Source organism: Melopsittacus undulatus, chromosome 8 (genome assembly GCF_012275295.1).
Source record: "Melopsittacus undulatus isolate bMelUnd1 chromosome 8, bMelUnd1.mat.Z, whole genome shotgun sequence".
NCBI lineage: Eukaryota > Metazoa > Chordata > Aves > Psittaciformes > Psittaculidae > Melopsittacus > Melopsittacus undulatus.
Genome location: NC_047534.1, coordinates 8,449,041 through 8,468,121, shown reverse-complemented (window position 1 = coordinate 8,468,121; position 19,081 = coordinate 8,449,041). Strand labels below are relative to the sequence as shown.

The window sequence follows — 19,081 nt, the reverse complement described above, 5'->3', positions numbered from 1 at the left end:
CTCCATAAAATATAATTTAGGTAGCATTTACTAGTGAGTCTGTCTTTTAACTTAAAAGGGCTTAATTTAGAAGACTGTGCCTGTAAGACTAGTATTTTCTGAAGAAGGACCAAGAAACTCAATCCTCAAATGCCATCTTCTCTTAATTTTACTGTTTTAAGAATGCTTAGTCCATTCTTGCCCCAGCTTCCCTTTCAGCAGTGCCTCAGCAGTGACAGGTAAGCTGTCACCAGTCACTGGTGTGCATGAGCTCAAATCTAAAAAGAGAGATCCTTCAGAGATCAGTGACTGAACTGATCAGTCCATAGGGAAGGATGTAAGAGCCACGTCTAGCCTCTCTGGCCTGCATGTAAAGCACCTGGCAAGAGGAGGCTCATCACTAGTTTTGTACCTCTGATGCCACTGTGACCTAATTAGTGATCTAAATTGTTGCTGTGATAACAACAATTAGATGCAGCCATTCAAAAATATGGTAACTACCACAATGTTTTTTTTTAAATATGTTACATTTCAGTTACTTTTAATCATGTTACAAATACAAAGTGTCTGTGTTACAAAGCCTAACAGAATACAGGGGTTTTAAAGGACCAATTTTAATTAATTTTTTAATCTTTTGATCTTTTGAAACATAATTGTCTTCTCAAAAATAGTTGTCAGTTTGGATGACTGTGCTGTAACATTCATAAACAAGTTTATTTTTGCTATAGGTGCCAAGTATCTTTTGGTCTAAATTGTTAAAGAGTAGTTTCTTCCTATCAGTAAGCTGAAACCCTTACACATCTCTGTCCCATTTACTAAAACAAATATCCATTAAGGCTTGATATTTTTGCTCTAGTCACCATGTAACAATAATGATGCTCCAAGTGCTTGTATACTGTACTGTTAGTAAGGCACCAAATATGGTACAGGAAGAAACTGTAATCATGATTTATGCTTATCGTTGTGCAGAGCAGCATTGGACAACATAGCTGTAACTCTTCTGGCTTACCTGTATGTTACTGTTCTTTAAAGTTACTATTTTATGAATATCTGTATAAAACAACCTGAGGGTTAATAAAACAATACTTAACACTGTTTTCACCTATTACAGCTAAGCACCGCACAACAGAGAAATCCTTAGGATAAGAACTATGTTTGAATGAGTCGTAGCACCATCGCTTAACAACTGTAGCAGGATATTGCGAATTGCTGAATTACAGCTGCATCTCTGACTTTAGGAGGCCTCAAGCAAGTTATTACAATGCTGCAATTTGGGCAGTGAATAAAAAAAACCCAATGAACCAAGGCCCTAAATTAGTGGATGTTTATGCAATGGGTTTTTTTAAATGTTTGCCTTGATCTTTGTTCTTCTCTTGTACTGTGTACACACAAGTCTAATGATGCATCTTTAGTACCTTCTTGGCACGCTGTGGCGATTAGCTAATGACTGCACAGCTCTTTGAAGACGTTCAGGCCATTTTATTTTTAATTAATGTTTGCAAGCTACTTTGAGCTTCTCTGATGAAAGGGCTTAAATAGGTACAAAATTCCAACTGTTTATTAGTGCAGTATGCAAGAAGGCAAGATAAGGAAGTAAAATGAAACTACAGGAAAAAGGACACAGCTCCATTCATCAAGCATCCGGGATATGTGGGTAAATAATAGTGAAATAAAAAGTTAAAAAACTATGAGACAGGCATACTGCTCTGAGAAATGACAGGTTCCCAATGCATGTGCTGTCTAGAGGTTTTCCATGGAATTGTGAGGGTGGTGAGGCACTGAAACTGGTTGCTCAAAGTAGTGGTAAATGCTACACTCCTGGCAGTGTTCAAGGCCAGGTTGAACAGAGCCTTGGGCAACATGGTCTAGGGTGAGGCATCCCTGCCCATGGCAGGGGGTTTGGAACTGGATGATCTTATGGTCCTTTCCAACCCAAACCATTCTATCATTCTGTGATTCTGGGTTTATTTGTTGGCAACAAACTTCTCATCTTCTCCCTCTTTGACCTACATACTCCTGGGACAGGGAGGTGGTAGGCAAATCCACAGACTCTTATTTGCAAGAGTTATGGATTAGATTCCCATTAAAATCAGCAGCATAATTCCTTGGGCCCAATTTCATAAACAAACAAACAAAAAAGCAGCCCTATGATAGTAGCTATATGTTAGTATTTGGATTTCACAAGATTTGTAATGATGCGGGTAGCACACAGTTTATGGGAGTTCTGTTCATTCTGATCTATTGCAAGATAAAGCCCAGGCCTTTGAAATAAGTTTCTGTTTGCAGTGTTCTATTTTCACTGACTCTTGGTTCAGTGGCTGATGATGGCTAAAAACCAAAGGAACTTGGGAGCTGCTTTGAAGTCAGCAGGAAATCCTGATACATAAAAATAAATAAATGCAGACATTGAGGAATAAAGTATCTTTTAATAACAAAATATGAGTGTTTGACATGCGTATCCTCAGTCGTCTAACTGGCATAGTGCTGCCACACCTCGATTTATCCAGTGTTTCTGGGGCTTGTCTGATGGGAGTTCAATTGAGAGAACATAGTTGGTTGAGTGGCCAGTAGTGGATAAGACACCTTTTCTCTCACTTGTTTTGTATACAGGGCATGAATAGATGTTCATATGACAAAATCTGGAACTATCTCCAGGTTTCAGCCAAATTACGGGCAAAGAATCATAAAGGATTTTTGGAAGCGATTCTCCAATTACCAAGGATTCTCTATCCCATCGTGCACCTTCCAAAAAAAGGCCTCTCACATAAGCCCCATCTTCTGGCATTTTCTCCATTGTGTGCTCCTGTTGCATCACCTAGAATGATTAAACCATTGTTTGCTTTATTTTCATCTGGAGTATATTAAAACCTATAAGTGATAGCCTGAAACTGATCCTTTAAATAAAACTGCTTTTCATTTGCAAACTCTATTCCTTACTGCCTCAGAACATGTTTCAAGCTGTTCAAGAAAAACAAAATTCTGCTGCATTTTCTTACCTCAAATTCAAATCCAATATGGTCAATTGGGATTGTGTATTTTCTGGCATAGTTTTGTAAGACGCCGGTCAAAAAAGACTGAGTGAAGTAGAATCCTGAGAGCCAAAACACTGTGGGCGGCCCATTGATGACCCAATCCTGAATATGTGGAGAAAAAGCAAACAAGAAAACATACATTTGTAGCTTCACTGTGCTGATTCACCAGAAGAAGGATGTCTTTCAGGATGCTGTTTCAGATATACTGAAACAGCACAGTGAGATCTAAACCTTGATGAACCCTCTGCATATTACCATTAGTTCTGTATATTTCAGAGATGGCAAATCACAGAAGTCACTTATTTATGATGAAAAGAAAAATAATCACTCAATTTTAAACAACCACAACTCGGTGCTACTGAGAAAGAAATTTCAGAAAGTAGAGTAAGCATATTTTGGTAAGTCTAGATTCTAGCCAGGAAAAATAAAAAGGAAACATTATTTAATTTGGACACTTGTACTCTCTTCTACAGTCTTGTAAACACCGATCTCCTAATATGAAAAAAGGCCACATTTTCTTACATAGCATCTTTACTGATCACTGTGAGGGCACTACAGATGACAGACAAGGAGATATTGGGCCAGGATCTTTGTTGGATATCACAAAGGCATTAGGAAAGAAAAGGTAAGGGCACAATGTCCCCACACTACTCTAAGCCATTTGGAGTCAAAAGAAGCCCATATGGTACTCTAATTCAGCAAACAGGAAACTCTGCTGCTTACACAAATCTTTAAGACACTTCTTTCTAGCTTTCTCCTCCCCTGATTTACAGGAGTGTCATGGTTTAACCAAAACCAGGACAGTGGAGTTCCACTGCATCTCAGTACCCTAGCTATTTAAGGTACATCTAAAATTTTTAGCAATTTAAAGATTGCTCTAAGAATGCAAGGGAAAGGGTGATGGAAGAGTGAGTAAAGAATAAAATAGCTTCTTTAAAAAAGTGTGGAAGTGGTGTCACTTTCTATTAAACTTGAAAGAGATTTACATATATAAAATATATTTACATATATTCATGTATGTAATATATATGAATAATATAGAAATATAATATAGGTATAAATAATATTATAAGTATATTTATAATATATAGAAATATATATATATTTAGATATATAAAATTTAATAGTGCCTGTTATGCACCGTTTCTGAAGTACCCTCACACCTGGTCCAGCACCCTTTGAGCAGGGAAGTCATTAAGACTCAATGCAAATTAAAATGCATCTTCTAGAAACAGAAACATGGAAACTACCATATGCTGCTCCGGATTAGCACCAAAGGATTATAATCCCAATTCACCCTGCTGAGCAATTGCCCAGCTAATTCCAGTGCTGTCAATGCAGTGTATAAATAAATCATAAGGTTATAAATCTGTACAGTTAACAGTCTGGAGCTATGAGGCTACTGTTGAGTGAGGACAGTACTGATACACATTTCAGCTTTCAAATACCAACTCCTTAGACCTGCCAGTCTCAGTTTTGCATACCTGGAAGAAGACCAAGCGACAGAGGAGATCGGACACATAACTTCCCAGTGGCTTCAGTGATGGGTAGGATTTGGCAGCCCACATTGATGGTACTTTTCCCATTAGCATGCTGTTGAAAACATCTTCAAGTTCAGATGACATCAACACTTGACCTTTAATAGCTTTGAGTAAATTAATGAGACTGCTCCGAATAACTTCAGTAAGCCTTCAGATAGAACAAAGAAATTGTCATCTCATTATTTATTTCTTATGATCTGGCTAAAGGCCTCTGAGTCAAATCTGAATGAAGGGCTGATCAAAACTGGTAAATGTCCTGTCAGAAAAACCTTATCTCACCTGTAGTTATCAAAACTCCTACTTAGGAAAGCAAACAAAAACCCACATATAGAAAAATGAAAGACAGTGAAAATTCTCATTCTAGACAAGAGAAATCAAGTGACAAGAGCTTTAAAGATTGTAACTCTGATTAACACAGTGTGCTGTGAATACTGGGGCCTGGGTATGACTTAAAAAGAATAAAGTACACTGTCCTACCTCTACATGACAAACACAAATGTGATTTATGTTCATACTCCAAGCATATAAGTACTATCTCTATATTAAGGTAGTCAGCTGCAGCTTTCAAGTCTTTTTTAAAGGTTCATCCAAAGAAGAATCTTTGTTAAGAACAATGTATTGTAAAATGCTTGTAACTGGTAAACACAAGCACATTTCAGCATTAGTAGAGCTACACAAAACACTGCACCATACCTGTTAAATCGAATTAGTTCTTGCCTAAGAACTGTATTCATCGACTCTTCATAAAGTACTGGGTACATCTTCATGACCACTTCCATATCAAAGTCACTTGGTAATTTGGATAGGATGTCCTGTGCCAACTCTTCAACAGTTTCCTGAAAGCACAAGTTTGCAGTGATAAGGAATTTCCTTTTTCTCACCCATCTTTATTCAACAAATTTCACAAAACACTATAGATTTTATATTTATTCTGTACAATAACATACATATTTTAGTCCATTTTTCTAAAGAAATAATGCTGACATGCTCTTAATCTGTGCAACATCCTGTCTGTCTCTGCAGGTGCCTTCTTGCTCCTTTTCCCTTCTCAATAATTTTAAATTTATTAGTAATTTCTATTTAATTTGCAAAAATGTTTTTGTCAGCTTCTATGGAGATAGGCAGCAGAACAGACAAACCCGATCCTACTACTGCTACAATGAAGGAGAAGACGAAGCATGAAGCATGGGAGAAATGACAGGAAGACCCCAGCCACAAAAGAAGCTTTACTTATAGCATCAGAGAATAAGATCACTAGACAACCCTGCAAATGAGGGATTGTCTATTGTCAGTTCCACTTTTCAACACTCCACTTGTGTATAAAATATATTATGCCAAATCTGAGGGGCTTGAAGGATCATTTATCTCAAATGGGCATGGATTTGGCCTGAGTAACCTGAGCTGCAAGGACAGGATGAAGAAATTCCCAACATCTTCACAACCGCGTCCCATGGAGGGGTAGGTGACAGTGAGGTCTGTGTCCAAGTGATTTCATTCTGCCACACTATCCCTTTGTGCCACACAAATCACAAACACAGTTACATGTTTGGGACTACAGAAACTGAAGCAGGCAAGGGAAGCAAAAAATTACATCTCAAAAACCAAACATTCAGTGAATAATAACAGACTTGAAGTACTATTATAGCACAGACTTCACCAGGAAGACAACTATTGCCTCTAATGGGTATACATTGACTGCCTGATGGCTGAATGAGTTGATATAACTTCCTGTCACTCTGGAGTCTGTCCCCTAGTGAGAATGACAGGGATGGTCATACAACCACTGCTGGATGAAGTCAGGCCAGCAGACGAACCTCCATGACTGGAAGTTGTAGACTGGAATTAAATGTCATACTTTCAAAATTGCCTACAGACCAATGTGATTGGAGGTGCTTTACGAGCTCCGATTGTTAACTGTAGTCTAACTACAATCCATAACTGAAGTAAAGTAATTCACTGTTATTTTAATAAGTGAAATATGAAAGGAATGTTTTTATTCAAACTGCGTGTTCTACTAAGATAGGTGGGGTTGTATGTTATTAACCTATGGAATTCAAAGTCATTAGGGAATCTTCAATCTTTAGAGGTTCTTCTATGTCAAATCTATCTACAGGGGCATCTACTCCCAGTGAGTGCCACAGCCATGTGATGAGAGATGCTGGATTACCCTAAGACTTAGAGTAAGACAGGAAAAGGCATCTTTTGAGCTTATAAATTGACCTTTTTTCCCCAGTTACCTGAGAGGACTTTCCACTTCCCCCTGCCTCTCTTGGCAAAGTCAGGAGCACTCCATGGAAAAGCTGGTTAGTCTCCTGGTTATCCTTGGTGATGTCAGCATTTTCATGAAGTCCAAACACTTCAGGGTGTGTTATAATTGGTAAATTTCGTATGTATTCAATGTAAGACTATAAAAGAGACATTCAGACACCAGAAATCATGCAGTGCTATATTCATAAATGATCAGTAAACCCAATTTGGACAGAATCTTCCCATTTGCAATCAAACACATTAGTTCTCAGGTAAACACAACCAGGAATTGACTTAGTCCACAGAGAAAAATATGAAAGATTTGAATCCTTCAAAAATGCACAGAGGAGTTTTTCTTACCACCCTCACGTAAGCAGCAAGAGAAAGCAAAAGAAAGGAATATACATTATAAATACCAGAAGCGCTGGTAGGAGTCACAGAAGAGAGTAGGATGCTGTATGCATCACTCTCACAACTGCAGGCTACATGTATGTTATCTCTATATGTGCTGTTGTTAGAAGGGGAAAAAGGGAAGAAAATTGAGTCAGCAATTCCACCATTCATGCAATTCCATCTCCTCATCCTGATCACTACTTCCAAGGCAAAAGTGGTTGCAAGAGGGTGCAGAAGTACTCTGTAAATTCCTGAAGCCTGATTCCTATGGGCTTTCTAGAACTGTACTGGAAACCTGCACAGCAGTGGCTTTTTGTATCAACAAACATCAGGATTTTGGATGATCACTACATCCCCATTGGTGTGTTTTAGATAATAAGTATCAGATTTATATTTAATACATAAGATATATTCTGGCATTGCTTTGTCATCTTATGTTTTTTATTTTCTATTTGTTGCGTTTGGCATATCAAGTACAGTGTAGATAAGATTTTTTTTCCCCAATAACCCAAAAAGAATTTATAACTGTTATCTTCTCACCTCATATGGACCATGTGGTGGTATGTAGTAGTCATCTCCAGCTGTAAGCATATACTTGTCCTGCTCTATATCCTTGCTGTAGACTATGGAAAGAAGCGACAGGAGAAGACGCCTGTCTTTATCATCTGTTACTCTACCTCCATAGTTACATTCTCCTGGGAAAGGACAAAGAAAACCAGGATGAAAAATTCAAAGTTAATGAACAAATAAAAATTGTTTCACAATAATGGACAGCTCCAGTAAGCTGAAGTTCCAAAGCTCTGAATCTTCAAAGATTTTAGGTCCTATGCTTCAATTGATTAAATGGAAATTAGTCTCTTTAACACCATTGGGCCAATTTTGTGTGTCTTGATGATGAAAGGGTTAAGGAACACTATGAGCTGGTCTGAGAAACTGCTACACATGCCACAGTAACTAAGGTCATGTTTCAAATGACAACACTTTGGTTGAAATTCTCCTAAGAATATTTAGAGCTGTCAAAATTTGAACAGCGCTATATAGCTGATCCTTGTCTTGTTCCTTTCATGCAAACTTAACCTGATTATGTATTTATAAGGTAGAAAAAAAAAGGATCACAAACATATAATACCCCTGTACAGAAGAGCTTGGAGAGATTTAAGCAATGAATGGGTAAGTAATGAGGGGAGGTTTACACTTGATATAAAGTACAGAAAGCAACTGAAAAGCTCACAGGTATTGCTTTAATTCTGACTCCTGAAATTCTTTTTCATAAAGCTAATCATAATATTAGCAAAAAATCAGGAATAATCTTTATAATGTTGACAAAGGAGGTGCCAAGAAGCAGCTATCTTTCTAGAAAAATAGAACTGAATAGCCACAAGTTATTTACAGAGGTGAATACCTCCAGCTTTAAACTGATGAGTACTATCACATCCTCTGGTGACCTGCCAGTGCTCACTGTGTCAGGATCATATTGACCAGTTAAGGTGGAACAGAGGCCATTGATGGTTTTATTTTACCTATATGAAACAATGACCAGCAGGTTTGCTGGAACATTAGTCATTGTTCCCATATATGAGCCAAGCAGGGGCCTCTGAGCATTTGGGTTCCAACTTTTCTGTATGTGCAAGGCTAAGAAAGTAAACCTGAATGGAATTCACTCAGTTTGTCAAGAACTCATCAGTTTATTACTCCACCAGCTGAAAGTGTCTAGCAAAGTCAACATGTATTAGAGAGTGTAATGCCTGTACCTGTAAGATACGTCAGAGCTTCAAATGGGACTTCTTCATATTCGTTCAGAAACATCTGGATCTGTCTCATACTAATTCTGAGGTCAGATTCATTGAACTCATATGGAATATTCCAACCTGTTTAATTCAGAAAAGATGGGGCAATGGTGCACTGTACTGACAACCATGCTCATGAAATGATGGTATGTTAACTATACTGTTACTACAGAGCTGAAGATAACAGCTGCTAGACAGTACCTAGAAGTAGCTTTGGCATTTACTGTGCTATTTATCGCACAAGGGACAATATGATTCCACAACAATATTGTATCCTAAGGCACTATTACCATCGTTCTGTATAATTAAAACATAACCACAGGCATTCTGGCATCACATACTTCTGAAAAAAATAGATTTTACCTTAAGTAGAACACAGACCTGCTCAGTGCTTTCATCTAATCTGTTGCTATCTGGAGACAATGAGGAGTTTTAGTTCATTGACTGATTTAATTTTCAGTTTACCCATCTATTAATGTTGTTTGTATGTGAAATTCAGAGGAACAGCACAAAACCAAAAAAACAAAAACAAAAACCCAACCACACACATGAGCACTATTCACATAAGAGAATCCTTCAGAAAAACCAATAACCTCAGTGCAAACTGAAAAATAGGACTATTGCTGCAACTATCCTTCTTCTCTCAAACAGCTGGTCACATTAAAATGTAGATGTTTCTTTAGAAAATCACCTGTCACTTACGAAAATTATATTTTTACTTTAAAGCAATAAATATCTTCATATGGCAGACTAGTGTTTATTTAAATAGCTGCCTATTAAGGACAGTGGCTTCCAGTCAAAATATAACACTTCAGAGCTGTAACCTGCTAAGACAGAATCAGTCAGAATGGAAGGCTGAGAACTTCATTATGTACAGCAGTGGAGAGTGTAAGCTTTCTATAGTTATAAAAACTGACTTTACAATTCCATACATTTCTACATTTATGTAGAAATAGCTTTCAAAATATCTCAAGATTTCAGGAAAAGCTGAGGCACTGATTCTTATGCATATCTTCTCACTGTTGTTTAACAAACAATACACTGTACCTATATACATTTGTTTCATGCCAAGTAAACATATGCACAAAGCAGAATCGAGGAAGACATATTTAACTGCAAAACTTTCAAACAGCACTGGATTTGATGGTTAGTAAGAACTACAGTAATAAATAACATAGCAAGCTACAATTTAACCTAACTACTGTGTAATATATTTACTTGGAAAAGTGGTACTTTCTAGTTCTCCCTCAGGGTAATACTTTTAGTAACTTTAAGAGTAGTTTTGCCTGAATAAGGATCCCTAAAAATAACAGCTTTTAAACATTATTATGTCCTGTTCGATACAGACTGCACTCTGCAAATGTTGCTAACAGTACCGCCTTTTTACAGAGGGGCTCCAATAATGCACTTCAAAAGTACTAACCTTTTTGAAACAGCCTGCAAAATATTATAAACCTTACCCAGTGGGCCAAAGTTTCTCCTTTCTTGCACAACAGCATGAAAGAAGCAAAGGCCAAACAGCAGTTTTTGCCACATTTCTGGCTTTTGGCAGCCGTTAAAGAACACAGGGTCAGAGATAGGGTCATTAAGGTATGATCGAAGGAGGTTCACTCTCACTCCTTTTGGAGGCTCATTCGTCATTTTGATCCCATTCTGGAGGATACTAACAGGAAACTTTTCTGATGGATAACTGGTCAACCACAACCTGAAAAGAATTTTATAAAGCACATTATATAAAAAAAAAATCATCAATGTTGACAAATCTTCAATATTGATCTGCAGAAGATTAAGGCTTGTTACTTGCTTAACTATAATAACAACATATAAAATTGTTCTAAAATGAAGGCATAATGCAGATTATATTGGATAGGTAAAGAAGATGACATCCTAATCAGGTACGTTTATTTTATCATTGCACATAAATGACATGAATGTTATACTTAGTTGTTCACAGAAAAGAAGTTTAATTTCTTTTTGCTAGTGTCTTCAGCAAATAAGCAGTACTCCCATTAAAAAGAGGAAAATATTAAAATCCCTACCTGAACTTATCATTGGTATTCTCAGGCACTATAACTTCCTCACAGATTTTTTCCAAAGCAGGCATCCAGCTAGTTGCAAGATGGCAGTTTTGCAACACTACCCAGGTTCCATCAGTAATAGCCTGAGAAATCATTTTTGCTGCTATCGGGCCCTGGCCCTGTCCAAGCGAAATGGTTTGAATGCTTGTGCCTCCCATGCCAACATCATCAGCAAATTTTAGCAAACCTATGATGGTAAGTTTAACACATTCAGACAAAGTCTATGTTATAATTTCTATAATGTAAAATGTAATTAAATGGGCAAAAGTCAATAAATATTTTATTAAATTGATAAAAATCCACCTCATAACCCAGAACAGTATCAAATAGTATCAGTCACTGTGTATCTGAGGCATATACTAAAATTTAGATGCATAAAGTAATACTAACAAAAAATAAAACCAAAAACTAGTAAAGTTAAATGCCTGTCCTCTCCTTTAGTCCTGAATGCTCAGTTCCAGCCTCTCCTCTCTGCTGTGTGGGTACAATTGCTTGTGGGGGTTGAGCTGTAAACTGGATCTTTAGATCTGGTCAATAATAATGTTCCATCTTTGCCATCAAAACCAGTGCCTCCTGGAAATACCTCTCTATGGTATGGCTCCACATGACAATTCTCTTGGCAGAAAACCAGGTTTAAAAATAATCTGTGCAGTTACATGCTAAAGGACATTTAACAGATGTGGTTTTAAGTGTGGTCACATACACTCTTTAATTAGTGACTGAGAGGGAAGAAGCTTTCTGGAGGAGGGGCTGCAACAAAGACTGGAGCAAGTCCCAAACACACACTGAAAGAACTGTATTGCAAGCATAAATTATAAAGTGATCTGGATGTTACAAGCTGTTAGATCCCTAAATTGCTGCTCTGAGACCTAGACATTTAACCACCACTACATTCATTCCACCCTCTAGCAATTTTACTATCACTGTTTATATAAGGGCAGATGCAAATGTTTGATATTCCATCACTGCTGTATTGTACCTTAATGATACTTTAAAGATCACAATACAATATTAGCAGTTTAGCCACACTCAAGAGACATTTAATCAGATGAAAAAAAAATAACAACAATCTCACCTGCCATAGGATCAGCACCTGGTGACAATACAAAAATCAAAGGGGCACAGCAATTTGAATCACTGTAACTTTTTCCAAGATCAAAAGTAGGTGGTTCAATAAATGTTCTTCCCATATTTTCCACAATGAACTCCTGCACTGCTGCAATAATTTTGTCCGGTCTCAAACATCTGAGAATTACCAAGTGATCTAACCCCATTAGTGTGCTCCAAGCATCTGGGAAGGCTTCTTCATGGGGTCTTGCAGAGTCATAGATTAGCTTCCACTTTGAGGAATTATCTCTTACATGTTCCATTAGTCCATGCAGGTTTGTCAGACTAGATGCACGTACAAGCTCAGCCCATGATTTCTCAGACAGCCAATCTGGAGCTGGATTGGGGTGAGGATTATCAAGAGCAACACCTCCTGTCAGTAGGAAATGCCAAACCTCATCATCTATTTGGTCTTTTCCCTTCATAATACCTATTGTCAGAAGCAAGGAGAATAACAGCTTATCCTTTTCAAACAGCGAACGACACACATTATTGTAAATGCTTACTGTGAAATGCTCAGTTATATTTTTAATCCTCTCTTCTAGATCTTCACTCTTTTTGCTTTTAGCAATAGACTGAACATACACATTAATGAACCAAATTAACGAATATTGGTACATAGGTTCAATGTTTGCCAGATCAGAGATGCAGAAGAAGATAACAGCTGAATGAACAGCAACTGGTTTATATCCCATTCGAGTAGTATCTATTTCCATCTCAGTTATGGAGGAAATTTTTTGCTTTTCAAAGATTTCTTCAGATAAAACTCTGGATGAAGACAAAACAGTAATTGCTGTTTCATCTTCTAAGATATTTCCTTCTGAAGTGGAAAGGATTTCCAGGATTTTATCTTCTATTTCCTTTAGTTGTTTCTTGTTGGCTGCACTTTCTATAATCAGTTTATTTTTCTTTTCTTCTAGCTCAGGTTTTTCCTCTGCAGTTACAATTCCAAGAAGTTGATCCTGAAGACCCAAAGGTGTAATCACAAAGTTGATTAGACAAACTTTCACAGTCACTTCAGGAAGATAATGAGGATTTCTTAAGCAGGTTGTTATGTAAAACCTGAAATCTCTTGAATATTCAATTATATTTTCCCCTAATTTAATGTATTCTACTCCTTGTTGTTTAAATGTTAGCTTTAATAAAATGGGTTCTATGAAAGCATCTAGTTCTTCACCAACATTTTCTAGCAAGACTGGTGTTCCAAGCTGAATAGCATTTTCTAATACCCTCACATAATGTGTGTCAGATAATTTGATAACTGACAGCCTGTTAGTTTTCTCCATGTTTTTAATCCACTTATTAGCTTGCCTTTGAGGATCTATCATTAAAGCCCATCTTCTTGAGTTAGAAACAATTATGCCATTGTCAGTGGAAAAAGAATCAACTGGTAATCCAGCAATCTGCCATGCACGGATTTTGACTGGATCCCCTAACGTATTACTTAAGCTGAAATCACTGGAGCATGGTATGTTCTTTTCATTACATAGGACCTGCCATTGCTGCTGACATTTTAGGCGGTAATCAACAGTAAAGGCTCCCAAATAAGCCACAGTTCCTGATGATAACAACACATCTCCTGTAAGGTCTGTGTACCGAATTCCTAATAATCGTGCAGCTTCTGTCCACCTTTCTTTCTCTCCACCAAGACCACTAATTAGCTTTTCAGCTCTCACAATCTTTTGTGAGCAGTGTTCAATATTGTTTTCTAATTCTTTCTTCCGTTCAATCATGTTGTCAAGCTCATCATTCAAAGCTTGGAGGCGATCAACTACCTCCTTAAGTTCTGCTTGTTTTATTTGTAGCTTCTGCATTTGAACCTCCAGTAATTCCTCTGCAGCCTTCAAACGTTCACGCTTTGGGGCAACCACTTTTGCAACACGGTCGTATACCTCCATGGCTCGTACCCACTTGCATAGTCCTTCACAGGCAGATGAGACAATTTTTATGACAGCTGGCTGAAAATCTGGATGATCAATAAACTTCTCTCTAATTTTCTTCATTATAGCAGGAGGAATATTATCTTTGTCATATGTCTTTAAGCTCTCCAGGAATTTCAGATCACTAAGAAGTTTTCTAGATGGCCCCCAGTAGTCTTCTACCATTTTACCTATATTGTAAATGATACTAAAATCAGGCTTAAAACCTACATATCCAAACTGAAAAAACAAAACAAAACAACTTTAAACATAATAAAAACAATTAACATCAAAGATTTTGCAGTGGAGCTTTACTATACCCACCCGTCAACCACTGTTAACTAGTTTTGGAAAACCATTACCTAAAGTATTTCAGACAGAAATTTCAGCATCACTAACCTATGTCGTATTTATTAATTACATATTAATTCTAAATCAACCAACCAAAAGAAGGAAAACAGAAGGGAAACACATTACTATAAAGTCTTTTTAGCACAGTTTATTAGATAAACCAGCAACTATGTGAAAACATTGCTTCCTGATCTAGATACGACAATTTTGAATGAAAGATATTTCATAGAATCATAGAATAGTTAGGGTTGGAAAGGACCAATTTATATAGTTCTTATTTTCAGTTATGAAGTGAAACTGTTGGGGTCTAAAGTAGAAGGGAAGTGAAAGAAAAAAAGTCTCTTTACTCTCCTATTTTGGAAATCCTGTGCAATCCAATGATAATCTGGGGATGGACTATTCATCAGGGACTGTAGTGAGTCCCTAGTAAGTCAGTGCTAGCAAAATGCACTTTTAGTGCACAGAGCTGCATTCACACCAGAAACACTTCACTAGTACAACACAGCAGTACTCCAAGCATTCCCAGAACAGGGATAACAAATACTGCATAATTACCACTGCCACTTGGATCAGGCTTTCTCTCTGGTTTAGCTCCCTTCATGACACAGATACTCTCCATTACGAGCTTAACAGGACCAGGTGGATTCTGCATGGATTTTACAAGAGAAATGTCTGAAGGATTCAGAGTATCGAGAGCTGAAAGTGCTGCCTCCAAAGCTGGCATGGCCTCAGCAAGGTCTCCTTCACATTCATCCTATTAAGACATAAGGCAGAAGCCTGTAGACCTTTGTACAATACCAGGTTTGCAAACTGATTAACCTACTACAGCACAGCCTCAGAGAACTTTCTCTGCTTCTAAGTACCTAATAAAAAGACTCTTCACAACACTGCATTTCTTGGGGAGAAAACAAGATTTGTCTGCACAGTTTAAAGAAAGAAGGTTTGTAGAGAAATTAGTCACTTCTATAAGCTGAAATGATGGCTGAAAAAGCCAGACAAGCTTTCAAGATCAAAGTCACTCTGCTCTGACAAGGAAAATTAAAATACAAGTTAGATACAGTTGTTCTTAGTTAGATCTGTGCTAATCAGGCAAATATACATATACTGTGTAGCTTAAATTCTTAACCATGTACTCAGATGTCAGTAATTATCTAGCTTATCTATTACCGACATTTCCAACAAGTTACAAAAAACATTAAGGAATCCTGCGGCTTCCCACAGGAAATTCTGTGCTACAGGCAAATGGCTATGGCAGTATCTCTTAGGCTATGCCTAACAGGGTTCCATGCAGCACTATGCCAAATTATTTCATCTAACTCTAAATTGACTCCTTGCGGCTGGAAACAGTTTAATCTCATTGCTAAAACTGTTGAGAAGGAGATTGGGTTAGTACAGAAATAAGAACTATAGCTTTCGGAATGTGAAATAGAAAGGGAAGCTATGCAGTACTGTGAGATACAGTCATAGTCCAAACAGCCAAAATTTACCTTGTTTATATGAGGATCATGTCATTCATCCTCTCTTGTAACTTTGCTTCTTTAAGAGCTTGGATCATTCTATTAACACATCATCACAACTCCCACTTACTTGGAAAGGCTTGGAACCAGGCTTGAACCCTTGTACACTACCTTAATAGCTTTAGCAGCAGCTGCTGCTTCATTAGCCTCTTTTTCATCTGCTGACACTAGCTCCTTCTTCGCATCTACTTCAATTGTTTCCTTTTCAATATGGACCATTATTTTGTCTGTTTCTTCAGAAGTTTTAATCAGTTCAGGCTGAAGGGCAGTCAGTTCTTTCTGCATCTCTGCAACCTGATGAACAGAACAGGAAATCAGGAAAAAAATCTGTGTAAACATTGCATGAATTTCACATCTTGATGTCTTAGAAAGATCGGAAGACACTATATTAATACAATCTAAAAAGGGACATTTGCTTTAAGTAATTATTAAAATAGTTCTCTAGCCTATTTTTACTAAGAGCTGTTTCATTTAACAGAATAGATATTTTTAAAAGATTCTTTTTTTTATCATCCATGCAATACTCTTGCTTTTTTATGATCCACTTGATTTAAATAATGAGAAATAAAATTATTAATTGTATTTTTTTCATCACAGTTTCAGTTTATGAAACCCCAAATAACCCTTTATTGTACAGGCGGAAAACTGTTCGGATATACCAAAAGAAACTTGTGAGTAAACAGACAATTAGTGACAATAACAGCTGTAAACTGGATGTCCTTCATCTAGCAGGTATCTGGAAGCCCCTTTGCATCTTGGAAAGATCAATCCCTGGATCACATGGGTTCAATAAATGGGTTATTTACCCAGAACCCAATCAATTTCCTGCTAGGAATCTACTCAGGAATTAATGTTTATTATTGTCTTACAACATTCTTTAACTTCCCCTCTATTTTGAAAGGGTACTAAGATGCCGAGTCATGGATTCCAAATATAAAGTTTCAAGAAAATAACAAAATTTGTAAGATTTATTCCTTCAATATTTAATGAGTGACATCAAGTTCATTTAGCTTTCTATTAAGTTCTATAATCCAAACTTACATACCATATTTTTTTTAAATGACTAAGCAGTAATCTAATTTTTCCTACTGGCTTTCTACAGAAAATGATCAATATCATAATGACTATGGTGAAGAGGGAATTCAATGGTTTATTTTTATGTTTTAAACAGCTTATACAGACCCCTATACTAAAGTTTGCACAGGGCACACATTCAGTGTTTTCATCTGAAACTTACCTGTAAAGCTGCAAAGTCAAGTTTTTCAAGTCCTATAAGATAACGAGTTCTCATCATGTCAACTTCTCGCCTTTTGCTATTCAGCAGAGTCTTAAAGGTAAGAATGAGTTCTTGGTATGAAGCTGGTGTCACATAGTTGTGTCTTTGCAGTGTAGCATAATAGCTGATGGAGAGCTCTCTCACACTTTCTTGGAAATATTTGCACATTGACACGACCCTAGAGAAAGTTTTTCAACATTAGTATAAAAATACAATCTGTCTTCATGCTAATTATGAGGAAATTATGCTAAACTTATCAAATTATATTAGTGCTAGTGAAGGCAGAATTTAGAATTTTAGAAATTTTTTACCCATTATTATAATATTTCACACTCATTTTCAAGAGTGGCCTGATTTTCAGAAATATCAAATACTTTTATCTAGGTCTCTTTGTCTTGCACTGAAATCCCAGAATTGGCTTTGCTTTGTCCATTTATAAGGACAGTTTCCTGACCAACTATGTTGGGGGTGCAAGGGGAAGGGGAATAAACAATTGCTTTGTATGTTTCTTGACAGATAAACGCATACTCTTTTCTAATATCATCTTCCAGTTCAACATCCTCTAAAAACTTGTTAGCAACCATTTCCAAAGCATCCGTAGGCCAGGTTTGGAACCAGTCGATGGTGCAGCAGTTTATCAGTGAAGGGAACATTCGTAATCGATTTCGAAATGCATCTCCAACAGGACTCATGGCTAGAAAAAAAACATCCCACATGATTGTCACTTAAGTTTATTTGCAGTTAGGAAGCAGAAAAACCTAAGCCTAATAAAAAAACATTCTGAGAAATGACTCACTGTATACAGACCTAAGACAATATGCAAATTTTTCTTCACCCTTTCAATAAAGAAATTGTACATAGCAAGGGGAGTGGTTTCAATTTTCCTGTTCTCCAACCTTGCTGCAGCTTGCATTTTCTCAATAATGTCAGCTTTCTCATCTGCTGCAAAGATATTAGGCACGTCACCGGAATTTAAAAGCATGTTGATATCTTCTACAAAGGCTTCATCCTTTATCTGACTATCAGAGAGCAAAAAGGACACATTCTTGTTACTAACACCTGCTTTCAGCATCACTTGTTTAACATCATCTTTCCATTCAGTGACTCCATAGAACTTTGTAATTTCAATTTGAAAGAGTTCAAAGGAATTCATGAAGGTGGCCAGCTTGGTAGCACTTTGTCGACCACTCCCGCCAACACCCACCAACAACAGATGTCCGTTATCCTGTTTCAATACTCTGCATATCCTTGAGATATGCTCAATAGCAAACTTGAACATGACTAAGGACATAGGTGCTTTGCTGATATTGTTGTATTCCTCAAGGTAGTATTCCATCACGGTTGTCAGCTGCTCTAAGTCTGTGATTTCATCATACACTTTTACATCAGTGTCCAGATCTGAATAGTCTCCAAAGAACAGGCTGCGAATATCATCATCAGAGACGTCTTCAGTGGGTGAGAGATGACTCAGTACCTAGGGAAAAGACAAGAATCAACAGATAATTCAAACTATTAGAGAATTATTTTCCTTAAAGTCATAATAATTCTTGTCTACATAGTAGTATTACTGTGGGAAACCCTGTTTTCCAGCTATTCTTGTTATTACCTTAGTTTGGGGAAAAGAAAACAAAACCAAACAAAAATAACCCTTCACAACCCACACACAAAAAACATCTAAATGGGGAATATGCTGTAGGTTGACATGCAAGTTTCCACATATGCATACTTCACAGAGACATTTCTGCTGTCAAGTATAGGGCAAGTTCCCAAAAGGCTTCTCAGAAAAGTGACTACATCTACTGTAGTAGTAGTACTGTTCATCCATATTAACTTATGCAAAATCACAGATAAACA

General features: G+C 37.1%; 1 protein-coding gene across 1 annotated transcript in view; it reads right to left on the bottom strand.

Moving 5' to 3' along the window:
• Positions 1 to 2,397: 2,397 nt before the first annotated feature.
• DNAH3 (dynein axonemal heavy chain 3) overlaps positions 2,398 to 19,081 on the bottom strand; it is a 62,920-nt gene continuing 46,236 nt past the window's right edge. Inside the window, exons 46-60 of the mRNA XM_031043984.2 lie at positions 18,035 to 18,701; positions 17,756 to 17,921; positions 17,189 to 17,405; positions 16,063 to 16,245; positions 14,990 to 15,188; positions 12,133 to 14,274; positions 11,019 to 11,244; positions 10,440 to 10,684; positions 8,944 to 9,060; positions 7,733 to 7,887; positions 6,790 to 6,957; positions 5,246 to 5,388; positions 4,496 to 4,700; positions 2,976 to 3,113; positions 2,398 to 2,794 (exon numbers count right to left, since the gene is read on the bottom strand). Coding sequence (XP_030899844.2) covers positions 2,441 to 2,794; positions 2,976 to 3,113; positions 4,496 to 4,700; positions 5,246 to 5,388; positions 6,790 to 6,957; positions 7,733 to 7,887; positions 8,944 to 9,060; positions 10,440 to 10,684; positions 11,019 to 11,244; positions 12,133 to 14,274; positions 14,990 to 15,188; positions 16,063 to 16,245; positions 17,189 to 17,405; positions 17,756 to 17,921; positions 18,035 to 18,701 — 5,325 coding nt within the window. The 3' untranslated portion in view covers positions 2,398 to 2,440. The remainder of the gene's footprint in view (positions 2,795 to 2,975; positions 3,114 to 4,495; positions 4,701 to 5,245; positions 5,389 to 6,789; positions 6,958 to 7,732; positions 7,888 to 8,943; positions 9,061 to 10,439; positions 10,685 to 11,018; positions 11,245 to 12,132; positions 14,275 to 14,989; positions 15,189 to 16,062; positions 16,246 to 17,188; positions 17,406 to 17,755; positions 17,922 to 18,034; positions 18,702 to 19,081) is intronic.